This window comes from Helicoverpa zea, chromosome 21 (genome assembly GCF_022581195.2).
Source record: "Helicoverpa zea isolate HzStark_Cry1AcR chromosome 21, ilHelZeax1.1, whole genome shotgun sequence".
Classification (NCBI taxonomy): domain Eukaryota; kingdom Metazoa; phylum Arthropoda; class Insecta; order Lepidoptera; family Noctuidae; genus Helicoverpa; species Helicoverpa zea.
Genome location: NC_061472.1, coordinates 7,519,836 through 7,534,627, shown reverse-complemented (window position 1 = coordinate 7,534,627; position 14,792 = coordinate 7,519,836). Strand labels below are relative to the sequence as shown.

General features: G+C 36.5%; 1 protein-coding gene across 9 annotated transcripts in view; it reads right to left on the bottom strand.

The window, feature by feature from the left end:
• Positions 1-14,792, bottom strand: part of LOC124640611 (tight junction protein ZO-1) — a 124,305-nt gene that overhangs the window by 17,216 nt on the left and 92,297 nt on the right. For 7 of the 9 annotated variants that reach the window (XM_047178452.1, XM_047178453.1, XM_047178454.1 and 4 more), the window contains 12 exons: positions 5,768-5,943; positions 5,285-5,472; positions 4,819-5,088; positions 3,895-4,065; positions 3,547-3,613; positions 3,200-3,350; positions 2,604-2,754; positions 2,067-2,210; positions 1,553-1,725; positions 1,031-1,202; positions 469-685; positions 40-220 (listed from right to left, as the gene is read on the bottom strand). In XM_047178452.1, coding sequence (XP_047034408.1) covers positions 40-220; positions 469-685; positions 1,031-1,202; positions 1,553-1,725; positions 2,067-2,210; positions 2,604-2,754; positions 3,200-3,350; positions 3,547-3,613; positions 3,895-4,065; positions 4,819-5,088; positions 5,285-5,472; positions 5,768-5,943 — 2,061 coding nt within the window. Of the gene's footprint in view, positions 1-39; positions 221-468; positions 686-1,030; positions 1,203-1,552; positions 1,726-2,066; positions 2,211-2,603; positions 2,755-3,199; positions 3,351-3,546; positions 3,614-3,894; positions 4,066-4,818; positions 5,089-5,284; positions 5,473-5,767; positions 5,944-13,932; positions 14,239-14,792 lie in introns of those variants that run through there. The other 2 variants (XM_047178457.1, XM_047178455.1) reach the window with 2 other exon arrangements.

Genomic DNA, 14,792 nt, shown 5'->3' with positions numbered 1-14,792 from the left:
CAATATAATTTTCATTAAAGTTATAATGAGAATACTGACCTTGGTCTCAGACACCCATAGTTGCTGCTGCTGTGTCCTTTGTATCAAGTCTATGAGCTTACTGAACCAAGTGTTTTGGTTCGCTTCGCTCAGAGTGATAGTGTGAGTGAACACGTGGCCCCAAACTCTTTCCATGTGTTGGCACTGTTCTAGAAGCTTCTTTGACGATTTGTGAGCAGACCTGGAGAAGGGTCGATTAATCATTATTTCTTGTGAATAATATAGATACAATAACCAAAGTATCAAATCGATAGTCTTTATCAAACGACAAACAAGCATCTAACTTTGAAAAATTAAGTGGAGTCGACAAATATATCTTATATAATTCTCTTTTTTGAAGTAGGTTAATACTATGAAAAGAAAATATGTATGCGGTTGAATTGAGAACTTTCTTTCTTTGGGAAGTTGGTTAAAAAGTAGTCTACTTACTTTGGCAACCCAGCCCTCAGCTGCTTAATGATATGTTTGTTATCAGCTTTAAGGAATATCACAATAGGGTAGAACTGGGCGTAGTTGAGTCTGTCCACGGCGTTAGGTGTGATGTCCAGTAAGGCATGCTTGCCTCTCTCCATGATAGTTCTGATGCTTGATAGGCGGATGATACCGGCGGACTTCGTTTTGGTATCTTCTAGAGTACTGTCCATTTCTAAACAAAAGTTAAAATCATGTCAAAACGAATTTATTTGTAGACATTGGTTATAGTTTTTATCAAATCATGTTTGAACAGTTAAATGATTGTTTTAAGTGAAAAAAATTGCATTATTTTAGTTACAATACAAGTAAGTAATATAGAACTTATGAAAAGGGAATTAATTGCTAAATTTAAATTTAATTTTAGTGTTAACACTAAAACTACATTCAAAGAAAACAATATTAAATTTTTTGTTTACATAGATGACATAATAATTTCAATTAAGCAAATCGTCAAAACATTTGTTTACCTAAAAACGGTGAAAAGGTATGAGGTACTTAAATTATAACATAAACTTACTTGGTGAGGAGAATTTATCAGGGCTCTCGGTCAGCAATCGTTCTCTAGCTATATCCGCGACGGCGCCTAACACTATGACTGGTCGAACAAAGCCAGGCTGCTTCAGTACTACTCGCTCGTATGCCGGGAACTTGCTGATGCTGTCTGATAGTACTACCTCGTCCCAATGTTCCTGTGTCACAAATAATATTTTTAATTATTAGATATATCGTTGTTGAAGCCGACTCCAACATAGTTGGGAAAAGGCTTGGGAGATGATATTGTTGCTGAAGTTGCAGGTAAAATTAGTAAATTCTCTCTATTTTAATATGGAAAGATTTTATAGTTTGCATTGAACTCCTAACCTGAATCTAAAAAATCTTCTATTAAGAAGATTGCAAACGGAATGCAAGCTACACTGTCCCCGGTTGACTTTGACTATGTTATCCTGATAAGAGAAGAAGTTCCCTCAAGACGCGGGTGAAACTGCAAGAAACAGCTAACACAAAATAAAATTAGCCATCAATTTATTTGATGTCCTACCTTGCCCAAACTCTTGCTCCGCCGATGCGTAGACCGACGTCTTCTGAAGAAGTTGTGTTTGCCGTCGTTGCCGCTCATCTCCTTCTTGGTAGCGTTGAACTGCGCTGTTGCCAGCTCTTCAGCTCGGGCCTTGTTGGGGATTGTGCCTTTTTGGACCTCTTGGTTATTACGACCTACAGACAAGATGTAGGTTCAATTAGCTTTTTAGTTAGAAATAAACATAATAGTATAGATAGATACCAATATTTTTATAAAATTGCTATTACTAACTTTCAGGTTTAATTCTTACCAATACTATAAATGAGAAAGTCTGTCTTCTGTCGCGCTTTCACATCAAAATTAGTGAACCGATTTAAATGTTTGATAATAAATACACAGATAGTCTCGATGCTGAGAAAGGATATCGGCTTTTTATCCAAGAACGGAAAGTAGCGGGAAGTAGTTCCCTCCGAACGCGGTTTGAACCATAGGTAACAACTAAACCTAAATGTTGTGTATCAATAATACGACTTACCTATCCTATAAACCTGCCAAGCCCCCACAGTGCCGTTGTGTAGTGTATCAACAACGTGGAACACATCGCCACATCGGAACGACATCTCGCCGTCCGTCGGCTCCGTGTAGTGGAAATGTGTCTTTATGTGGAAAGAGTCGCCCGCTGGAAAATAGAAGGTTATCATTAATATCAGGAAGATAAAGTTCTGGATAAAATCACGTCACGATTTTTACAACCAGTTACTCATCTTCGTCTGTCCTTTGTCTAAAAGGAACAAAATTCTTAGTATGCAGAAAAGGTTTCCTCAAGATGTTTTCGTTCACCCTTACTCAATCATTGGTGTCAAAGATATATTTAGAATAGAATAGAATAGCGTATATTTCTTAGCATATAGTACATTGAGGTTTTACATTAAAAATGGTTTCAGAAAATATAAATAACTTCTAAAAGTTACACTGATAATCTGGAATCTAAGCTACTGAAAGGCTGGTTCTTTTTACTACTAGGCCACCATTGCACTGAACCTACATAAGTATCTTATAGAAGTGTACTCACGCATCTGTCCACTAGCAACAGCATTATACTCATCGGGCGAGTGCTGGACAATAAGGTCGATCCTCTCCTGCAGGCTCAGCAGGAACAGCACCGCCTCCTCCCGCGTCACGCCCTTCATCTCCATGTCGTTCACCTGTTCCACCGCACAAAACTGACACTCAATGTTCATGTCGTCCATATACACGAGTTACTTATGCTTAGGCATTCTTAGGAAATATTTATGAAGACTATCAGACTTTCAATGTTATAGAATCTTAGGGTAACTGTTATGTGGTCTCTTCGTCATGGTTGTTGAGAAATAGCATCTCGGTAAAGTTAGCTTTTGAAGTATCGAGTATACACCTATCACATATGTGAATTTGCTAGAAGCTATACCTCAGGTCAATACTAGAAATGGGAACTCATTATTTCGCATCTTAACATCCTCACTATATTTGAAGTAAGTACCTTTATGAAGCTTATTGATTTAGCGCTGATAAACCTGTCTGTAGAAACCCAATAGATGCTTTGGAAATCGTAACTTTGCAATTAAACAAACCGCCTACGACAAAGTCAACAAATTATCAGTTAGTGGAAGAACTTAAATAAACACATACCTTAAGTATTTTATCAGCAGGTTGCAAGCCCTGCAACGCTGCCGGACTCGTAGGTTGCACCCCCGACACGAAGACTCCAGACCGGTTGCCTCCGCACAAACGGAGTCCCACAGACCCCTCTTTTTGGAAACTGATCAGCCTTGGCTCACTCCTTTAATGTAAACACACGGTAATGTATCATCTGGCCTTGACCTTAAGATTGTGGATCTTTGTAACTTTATATCTGTGAAATCATCAGATATTGCCAATATGGGTTTAAAATAAAATTTGACTCTTAGGCTCATGGACGGATTTATGCAAATGTTATTTACATTTGCGCAGAAGTAAAATTGATGTTTGTTACTTACGTTGGTTTATTTCTTTGATTATTCATTGCTTCTTCTTCATAAAGCTGTCTTCTACTACTGTAGTAATCTGTAATGCAATCATAATTTCTATGTTGTTGCTTGTTTTAATGTGTCAATCTCACAAGAAACTAACAGTTCCCACTGAATACGGGTGTAATTGATAGTAGAAACTATTAAATAATATTATTCCATAAACTGTAATAAATCTATATAGTTTTGTGATAAATCCACCTGGAACCTTAACAATTTCCAATAAACAGCTGAGAAGTCATATTAACAATTCATTTTACCTACATTTTTAGGTAACTAGCATATTTTAGTAACTTCTTTTACAAGATTTGAACATACCTTCATTCCTCGGCGGCGGCGGTCTAGGCGGCTGGTCGAGCTGTTCGTGCGACATCGGGCCTCTTCGTGCATCTCCGCCGCGGACCGGTGCCGCCACGTACAAGTTCTGACCACTACTCGAGTACGCAGGGGAAGCTTCTGCAGGACCGTATACGTTGTGTGGACTGGCTTCTGTTAGGAATAAAGTTAGAATGACTTAGTCTTTGTCTTATATGTAACCAATGTAAGTTTAACTGATTTAGGAACCCATCTTATGTGTAACCCATTTCATAACAATATGTAACCCTGGTCATAATATGTAACCCGCGTCATAATATGTAACCCATGTCATAATATGTAACCCATGTCATAATTCATAACCCGTGTCGTTTGTATTCGTAAAAATTCAATTAAGTATTATTTCTTCTGTGAATGGCTGGGCTAGTCTATCAAGTGGTTTAACTATAGGTATACTTATTTCTATGCCTACTGTGGTGGAAAGAATTTCCTAATCTTACAAATCTTCGCGAAGGACACATATTTGCATATATTTCTACAATTATTTACGGTTATTGCATAATTTGCATATAGGCATACGTTTAAAAGATTAACGTTCTTCTTGTCTTAAAAATCTTGTACAGAAATTGATATAAAAGCCTCGTATAAAGATCTAGTGATATTTCCAAAAGCAACACTCAATTAGTTGTTATCAATAAGGCGTCAAAAACATGTAATCTATCGCATATTTAAGTAAATTTGATGTTTTTATCTATTCAAAGCCAAAAGTTTATTTACGTTTTTAATTAAAGCTTTTAAACTCACTTTCAAAAGAATTCGATCAGATGCATATAAATATCGCATTTGCTTATTCATGTTCACGATTTATGCCAAATCTAACAAAAAGAGCGCGAAAAAAATTGACCCAAAAAACTGAAAAGCACTTACCAAGACTATTATAATTATTCTGGTAATTTCCATTCGTGACTGTTTCTTCCCTAATCAGTTCTCTTGTCACGACTAAGTTCAAGCGGTCTTTACAAGATTCTATGAGCTTCCTTGCTTCCTTGAGCGTCATGGCATCAGTCACTGGTGTGTTGTTGATCCTCGTCACCATATCTCCTTCGCAAAGACCCTGGCCACCTTGGTTTAACTGTTCCCTGGCTCGTAACGTCAGCTCTTTGACGTATAGTTTGCATCCTAATACTATTCCAAAATCTGTAAGAGGACACATACGTGGTCATTAGGTTTAGTCAATGAATAAGAATCAATTTTGGTTTGAATGAACTTCAATCCTTTACTGATTAAGTACGAATTTGTAGTATCATATTTTAGTTTGGGGAATAAGTCCTGAGTACCTATACCACTTCAGTAACCCACAGTATGATTGTTTAAAGAAGAATAGTCAACGAACCTTCTTTCTTTCCATTCCTACTAAGTGAGAGTTTGATAGTGGTGGGCGCGGTGGGGGGCGGCGCGGGCGCACGTCGCCGCACCACCAGCGACACGGTGGCGCCACTATCACGCAACACTTGCACCGCACGCGCGTACTCCACATTTTCTAGCGGAACGCCGTTTACTGATACTATTCTGTCGTTGACTCTGGAAAGGGTACAAAGATATGATGATTAGTAGTTATATGACAAAGATGATTATGACACACTGTTTTAAATTGAGACTAAGTACGCTTTGGCTCATTCTGAACAAGCCTGAGTAGGTGACAAAGCCTAAATTCCAATAGATGCAAATTTTAATTTAGTATCCAGTGAATAAAAACAATACATTACAGGAATACATTTATCTAGCTAGAATAAAGACACGAATTTTAATGTGTCAATATGCATTTACGGAGAAACAAAAAGGGACAGGTGATCAAATGCTATCAAATAGTACTCACTGCAGTTTATCTTCAGCTGGTCCTCCTCGTAACACGTCCGATACTGCAATGGAGGGATCTCCACTGGCGAAGTGAGGGTTGTCCCTGCCGCCGGAGACGGCGATGCCGAACCCGTAGCCTGGCACCCGGTTGAGACGGACTCGATGCGTCTCCCAACCAGCACTGCGTTCGGCCGTCTGTAAGGTAAAGTTTGAGGTTAGCTAAAGGATCAAACACATAGACATAACTTATTGTCGATGGTTTTTGAGAGAAGTGGTACCTTAAATTGGCGATTTAATTTTAAAAATTCATAGTTGCCACTTCAATGTCTGTAAAGTCTCGGCAGGAAATTGCGAGACCATTTTGTAAGGCAGTGAAGTAATTTTTCACCCGTAACTAAACAGTGTTTATTAATTATCTACCAAAGAAGCTGAGAAGATGAAATATTCTTGAGTAATTCTGGCGATTTTCTTGCAGTTTAGAGAGCGAGTTAACAAACCAGAACCGTCCAAAACAAATAGCCCTAATATAATTTATGCAATTTAAACACTCTCACACCTTGAGAGAAAAGGTTGTAATACATTAGAACAACGATGTACTAGATTACAAGGCAAGCCTAGGTTTATGACTAGCAAGATTTATGATTGCCGTTATCCTTAACCTGGTACACCAAGATGAATTGCCTACCGTTCTTAGAACAGTTACTGAGGTAAATATGGTTTACTAGGTAATTAATTTGGTTGTAAACGTAGCTGCTAATTTAGGTAAATTAGACTTGAGAGTATTTGTTTTGATAGAGGGTAATAACAAAGGTCTGTTCGAGCAGTGATTTTAAACTGTTGGCCAAATAAGGTACTTCGATGATTTTGTTAATGTCAAATATAATGGAGTCAAAGCTGTTCAATATGGATAAGCATGCGAGAGGTAATATAATTCCTAAACGGTATGCTAATTGCTGGTTAAATAAAGATGTTATTTGAATACCCAGATCCGCCTAGACTTATCGGCCCATGACAAAAATGATGGAAATGGGTTCTGTTAGTTATCCTTTAACATGCTGGCTATTTTTTTTGTCAATTTCTTCAATGTACAAAAATTACTTTTCTACAGATTTATTATATGTATCTGGCCCCGCAAAGAATTCGAATATCTTAAGATATTATATAAAAGATAATATTCATACACAGTGGCGGCCCTAGGGGTGTGCGAACTGTGCCATCGCACAGGGCCTCGCGCTTGGGGGGGCCTCGCGCTACAACCCACACTAATATAAAAAAAAATATTATAAAAAAATATAAATCTGGTCCAAGAAAAAAAATGTGCATTTTTTCTTTACTTCTAATTCATTCTGCGTTTACTTTTTGAGTCCTCAATTTAACAAAAAGTTGGCACCAAAGTAACAAAAACCACTGGCTCTCGATCCAGTCACGAATTCTTTTTATTTGTGCTTAATTCCGAGTTTAATTTGAGAGTCCTTAAACAAACAATTTAAAAAATTCGCGCTCGCTACGCTCGCGACTGTTCACTTCGCAGTACCTTTCCTTCTAACTTGATTAGAGTAGTTTTATGTCCCAAAACTACGATTTTCGCGCTCGCTACGCACGCGACTTCACCTTCCACTGTTGTTTCTTATACAAGTTTAGGTGTTTCAGTGACCCAAACATCAAAATTTTCGCGCTCGCTACCCTCGCGGCTTCACCTTCCGCTGCTGTTTGTTATACAAGTTTAGGTGTTTCAGTGACCCAAACATCAAAATTTTCGCGCTCGCTACGCTCGCGGCTTCACCTTCCGCTGCTGTTTGTTATACAAGTTTAGGTGTTTCAGTGACCCAAACCTCAAAATTTTCGCGCTCGCTACGCTCGCGACTTCACCTTGCACTGTTGTTTATTATACAAGTTTAGGTGCTTTAGTGACCCAAAGTTCTAAATTTTACTTGATTTATTTTTTCATCGATCCTTTTTTAACTGAACCTAGACGGTAGCGCCGCTTTTAAGTCCTTTTATTAACAAGAAAACAACTCCTAGTTTCCGTATGAACCTTCTTATTTACGACGTTCGAACTACTCAAGTCACAATCTTTCAATACATAGGGGGCGCTTTTGTCATGATTGCACCCGAACGCTACATGAGCTAGAGACGGCTCTGAATCAGTTATACGAAGAGCTGAATATTATCTCGGTGCTGAAATATATATTAGAAAATAATTTAACTGAAATTTATCCCACTACCGAAATAGTCTTGAGAATTCGAATAATAAAATATTCATATCGAAAAAGCAGTTTTTCGAGGCTTAAAATTATTAAAACATGTTTAAGGAATTCGATGACACAAGATCGACTTTCAGCCCTTGCTATTCTTTCGATCGAAAATGACGTTGCACATACATTCCATTATTCTGCTTTAATTAAAGATTTTAGTCTTAAGAGAAGTCGCAAGCATCAGATCATTTTAATATTTGATAATTTTGTGATTCTTTAAATATAAACTGTAGTAAAATTAAATTTTATTAATTTGTTTAACTTGAGCATTTTTCCTCAAACATGACGTTTAGCTAAATCAAAACACCAGCTTACTTTCGCAACACATACTTTTCACGTAGGACAAAGGGCCTCGCATAGACCTGCCGCACGTAGCCTCGCAATGGCTAGGGCCGCCGCTGTTCATACAGCCTGGTCGTTGATTACCATTCATATATAAACTTTGTGCATACACTTGTACCGTATTATGTGCCTCATACATAACTTTATGGACAGAGGAGCCTTGAAGTGTCCAAGCTTATCACGAAACTACTGGCTTGCATATCCAATCAGTTTAATTCTTCGATTGAATACAGGTTATAAAAGGAAACACGATAATACCTTACACCTGTTCTCATTAATTAAGTGGCAGAGGTTAGCCCATGAAGCCAAACAACGGCAATCGTTTTACTATTGACCACTCACTAATCCCGATTCAAAATACTACGAATTTCTTCATATGAATTACAAATCCAAAAGAAAAACTAGTTCAAACATTATCGAGGGACATCTGTCTAAATCATCTACATATATTCAATCTTTTCCTCTTTTCAGCGGACGCGGACATCCATACAAAACTATTGAAAACGTATTCGCCACAACAAACAAAGTACACAATTTCCCTTCGATTACGAACATAAACCGCTACACTGTAAGAGCTTTTGTTCTCAGTATCAACGTTTTGACAACAATGTTCATTGTTGAGTTATCAATCTGCCGTTTTGCCAACACAAATGCAACTGTTGACATCAATATGCAAGGGGCAACGGGTTCCGCTCTTACTTGGCAAACAGTGTCAGCGACGATGTATCAATAAACATTTTGTAAAAGGATTATTTAGAGCCAACAAATATGGCGTAACTACTGGATTGTATGGCTATATAAGTTTTAATAGAGTCGATTATAAAGTGTCTCAGAAATAAAATGGAATTAGGTTGAAGGAGGTAATTTGTATGCAAATACCCAGTCAGTGATTCATTCGTCAGCCCCGGTCACTGACGAAGCTAAGGAATAAAACAGTCAATGACTTTGATCACTCAAGTCTGTAAGTATTTCCTTTCTAAGTCTAAAACAAGTATTAGCTTCTTTGCTGAAAACAAAACAACTGGTATAGATCACTGAGATTGAACAAAGACCCTTGAAAGACCACAACATTGACAACCACTACTAAATAGATACAAGTCCGACACAAGAAGGAAGCTCGTTCTAACAGAATTAACAGACAAAATTAATGATAGAACTGTTAGTTGTCTTAAGTATCTAGATAAATTTCACAGTCATTAGGCAGTAAGCGCCATGCGGCAGCCTACAGCAAGCCAGCCGAATGAACATAAACATCCGACGATTCCCACGGCGTCGGGAGAGGCACTCCTTGATTAACTGCGTGAATTGCGTTGGACTTCACTCACGCTTAGTTCCTTCTTAGGCTCGTATTACAAAATCTGACTCAACACTAAATAGATCTACAACGAGTTCTAAATCAGTGCTCTTTTATGCGTATCTTAGTCATTTGATAGCAGAAGTAACATACATAGATGATCGCCAATAAATACATTGACACATTCAAAGATGACGCACTGAATGCAGACCAAAATTTACTGCTACGGTCTACTAATTTTAGGGCATTTTTCTATAGAAAACTTCTTATTTAACATTTTATGGGAAAATTCCCTTAAATTAAGGCTGGTTATGTACCAAAATTTTCATCATCGAATCATGAACCATGCGAGAGATACTCATCTATAATATCATAATTATGTACTGTATACTTGCAACGCTGAGCTATATTGTAACTGGCACACGGAAAATCGTAATTTGCTTCTTAAAGACAGCAAAATGCATCTACATCGAAGCCTTTTTCTGGTATAGTTTCTGTTAAGTCATATACTTCTTTGTTATTACCACACATAATAAAACGTACATGAATATCATTAATATTCAATTTACAATGAAATAAGTTAATTATTCAATTGGTAACGAACTAACCTTGCTTCCTACGCAAGTCTGTCTTAGTTATGTACGCGTGTTTGAGACAAAAAGACCACATTGTGGCTAATGTTATGCCTTCTGTTGGCCTATTTAGATACACTTGAAAAGGCGTTGCCCAATTCCTATACAATGGGCCTGTAACCGTAGCTAACTATGCTGACAAACCTACGCTAGTCAATAAATCTTTCAAGTATCGAAAGCTTTTAGTACAAAGGAGACAACATTTGAAAAAAAAATGCATTCCAAAAGCCCTGGTAACGATTCCTCAATATGGGAAAATAAGAAAATAACAAAGACTCGTAAAAACAGCCAAGGGTTAGCGCACCTTCAACAAGTTGCAACAAGTTCAAACTCGATGTGAATCAGCCGAGAACTCAGATCCAGACCTAATTAAATAACAGGCCCATAGACTCCTGACATTTAGCAACAGAACCGGTCATAAATTAATATAGAATTTCATAAATAACGTAATTAGTCTAAATACGTGTAGAAATTTAAAATAAAAACGAGGTATTATATTAATTTAAGGACCGTGGGATATAATCCCAAGGCCCAAGAGGCATGAAATACAACTAAAATATATGAAGTCAAATAAGAACCAGAAAAGCCACTATTGGTAAGCATGGAAGTGTATGTTGTCTTCAAGAATGCAAAATGTGTTGACAAGAATGTAAATAAAGCGCAATAAGACCAAGCAAATTAAAAGTTATGAGAGGCTATGTGGTCAAATTATGAGATCATCATAAACATGTAATATAAAGATACAAGGCAGCTAGTAACATTAAACGATGCTATAGAAATAATATTACCTTACTGATGCACAAATATTATCTTAACATAACTTCATGTCAACGCTTGGAATTAAATGCTTAATAAAATAAGTATCATTATTAAGTGTCAGTTATTAGATAACAGTTCCAAAGAGTATTTTATCATTTACCGCCTGCATATAAAAAAAATCGTAATAAAATCTAAACGACACAGATATAAAATATTTATGGTATTGCAGATTTAAGTTTGAGAGCCAAGGTAGTTGTGGCCAATTGGTTATTATGATATCTGAAGCTTTAATACCTAAAACTGTAGATACCGACAGGTTTAACTAATGGGCCTCTTAATTTGTTAACTAAGTTCCAGAAGAATTAGAATTATAAAGACGAAGCTTTACGCAATAAATATATATATCTGGCTCGTATCGTAATGTTTTCTTAGGTAACTTACGCAAATTATTAGACATCTGAATAAACAGTAGCAACTGTTTTAACTGACCATGATGAGGCCAATTAAACGGAATTTAAAAACGAAGACTGACAAAACATTGCAATGGATGAAAATATATATTAATAATTGCCCAATATTTTTAAAACCTATCGAAAGAGTGTTGTTAACAAAGCTGACACAAGACGAGTCCCAAACTTTTTGCCCATTTACGAAAACTTATACAATGAGCCACATTGAGCAACATTAGGTCAAAGTTGTTGCCTTGTTATTGCTATACGGCTCCTACGCAAAACCAAACAGGTAGATATTAAGCAATAGGAATCACATAAAGTCAAGCCATGGGTACTAATAATACATTAACGTCTAATATATTTTATACGGTGCGTAATATTGCTGAGATTGAGTTTCAACTGCAATTTGAGAAAGGGCGTTCCACGAATTCCGAGCTATCGAGACTGAGATATTATTGTGGACAGACAAAGGGTCATTTGGTTGATATATGAAGGAAGAATCAAATACACGTTTAGAAGATACGGTTCATTCAGAAGAATACGAATTGTGTAAAACTATAAAATGTTATAACGACTTATTACGTCGACGATATGTTAACCGTGGGAGGAGAACTCTTTGGCCGAGAAACATGCGGAATTTGTGTCGAATTTGTAGGAAGACTCTTGATTCTAAAAGCCCACATTTGACACGCATTATGTAGCCGTAGAAAACTAGGTAGGTACTTCATATACCATGCGATGCTCCAAGCTATTACAATATCAAAACAAATTCACATGTTTGCAGTTTTGGCGGCATATCTGCCAGATTAGTCATCCATCACCTTTGGCTTACTTTATGACATCAACAAAGCTTGGCCATACTGTCTAAACACAAAAATAAACGCTTACAGAGGAAATATCCCGATGGGCAATGACTCGTGAGTCATTCTAGCCGGAACTGTTAAAGTGTTGGGTTTATTAGCTAAGAACTTGGCTGTTATTACAACCTGCGTCGTTTCGCGCCCTCTTTAACCTTAGAACGTAACATAGTAATTGCAATAGAGTATTTATTTGTGTACGACTTGATTTCTACTAATGATGTGTGACCCTTAAACTTACCGTAAGAAAACAAGAGAACTACTTATTTCTATGAGATCCCAGAAGTTGGATGCTAATCAGCAATTTTTAGAATACGCCAAAACATAAATCGACAAACTGTTAATGGCTTCTATAGGTTTATTTTTTAGTTACATACATAAAGATTAACTTTGTCAAAGAAAAAAACGTCTAAGGAGTTTCATCACAGATTATATAATAGTTACAGTTTTCAGTGAGACCTACCTACTCCTCGGAACCGTGCAACTAACTTGACGTTTCGAGAGAACCTTTACAGTAGTTTACAGGCATGATTAAAAAGAATGAGTCTTTTGAGTTTGAAGATATTGTTACTAGTGGCGCTATAAATATTTTATGCTCCATCTCAGTCTCATGTCATGACAACTTTCGCTCGCATCATTTACAAGATTTGTAATACGTTAAATTATTCATTCACAACGTAATGACGATTAGCATGCAGTTGTCAGTCATTATACAAACAATCACGAATGAATTAACACATTTGTTTTGAATAATTACGCATTATTCAAATAGGTAATGAATGATAAGTAAGAGTAAACAATAATTTGGCAGATGTAAATAAAATAAATGCCGAATCTAAAGAAACAAAGCATTATTGATTTTTAATCAAATGATGACGTTATGATTGATTTCCAGCGTTTGAAATTTAATTTGACTTTATTTCTAGATACATATTGTACTTGTTAAGGGAATATTGTAACACCTACTCTATACATTGTGGAATAAATAATATGAATTTTAATACAATGTACAGAATTGTATAAAAATTAAGTTTCTCGGAAAATAGCACTGATGACCACGGGGGGGGCAAAATAACTAGTTCTTTTTCCTCCGTGGTTGTTGTGAGGATGACTGTATTTCTGTCTAGCGGTATAATCTACGGTTAGTTACTACATACCTATTATTTGTGCGTTGTAGGGTTTTCAATTTAATTCTCTACACATCCAAATTAAAAATTGTGTAAACAACTGATTAGGGACACATAATCAAAAGCATAAAAACATGAAAAGCATAATGCATGTAAAAGTAACTACTTTTACATGCATTTTAGCACAAGCAACAGTGTTCTGCCTTAGCGATAAGGTTTCATTGCCACAAATTGCATGCTGCTAACGGAAACAGAGCCTCTGTTTACAAGATCCTCAAAAATATAGTATTTATCTAGTTCATCAACTATTTTATATATTTTGTAGGAAAACCTAACTAAAATGTTAGCAGCTTAATTCAAACACTTCACTAAGTACCTACATAATATCATTCTAATGATGAATAGGCTTGACACTTAATTAACTATAATAACTGAAGCATAACATTAATTAAGTAAACTCTAATACCTGTAACTTTTCAAATCCAAAGTTATCCAATTTCATGTTGAAGTAATTTAGATTGATGTCGCCTAACTCACTCATATATCACTAAACTTTGTAATAGCCTCAATTTCATTACCACAGTAATTAAAACACACAACACTATTTTAGTTGAAAAAAAATTAACACAGATCAAAGACACAAAAAATTACTTTTAATTTTTAAATCTGATGCAGAGCTTTTTGAATTTAGAATTTAAATGTTACGCCGAAGGTTGTAGTTGCCGTAGGCGTGCACCGGTGACGGCCGACTCACGCCATATGAGATTACGACGAACAGCCTTACCAAACTCCGAAGGCACTAAATTACAACCAAGTATTAAAATGAACTCTCCGAGACTTAATTTCTGTAACTAGCACTCGTTTTTCCTAACGCGGCTTGTTAAACAACAGTTGAACGTACTGCTACGCCAATTGAGGTTTTGTTTACTTCTATGTTAGTTCAGTTAGTAAGACCGGTGGCGTGTCCCAACATAGTACGGGAAAGAAAGTATTGACCAAACGTAACAATACACTCTTTAACATGTAGAGAGAGGAGGCTGACAGTCATTTACGTCGATAAGCCTACTTAGGAAGACAATACGGAGATTTCACTGAAATTAGGTACAGTGTGCACTTTTATGAGGTGCATAAAGAGTATAAAACGTCTGAGTATCCAATTTACACATGTTATACTTATTAACATATTTACTCATTATAATTTATCTTAAATCTACTTTAATTGCCTATGCCTGCCTACCTGCCTAATAAACTTAATGGTTAAACGATGTTTGCCATAGGAAATTGAAGGAAAGTTTTGGGTTACATGAGGTACCTACTTAATGTGCA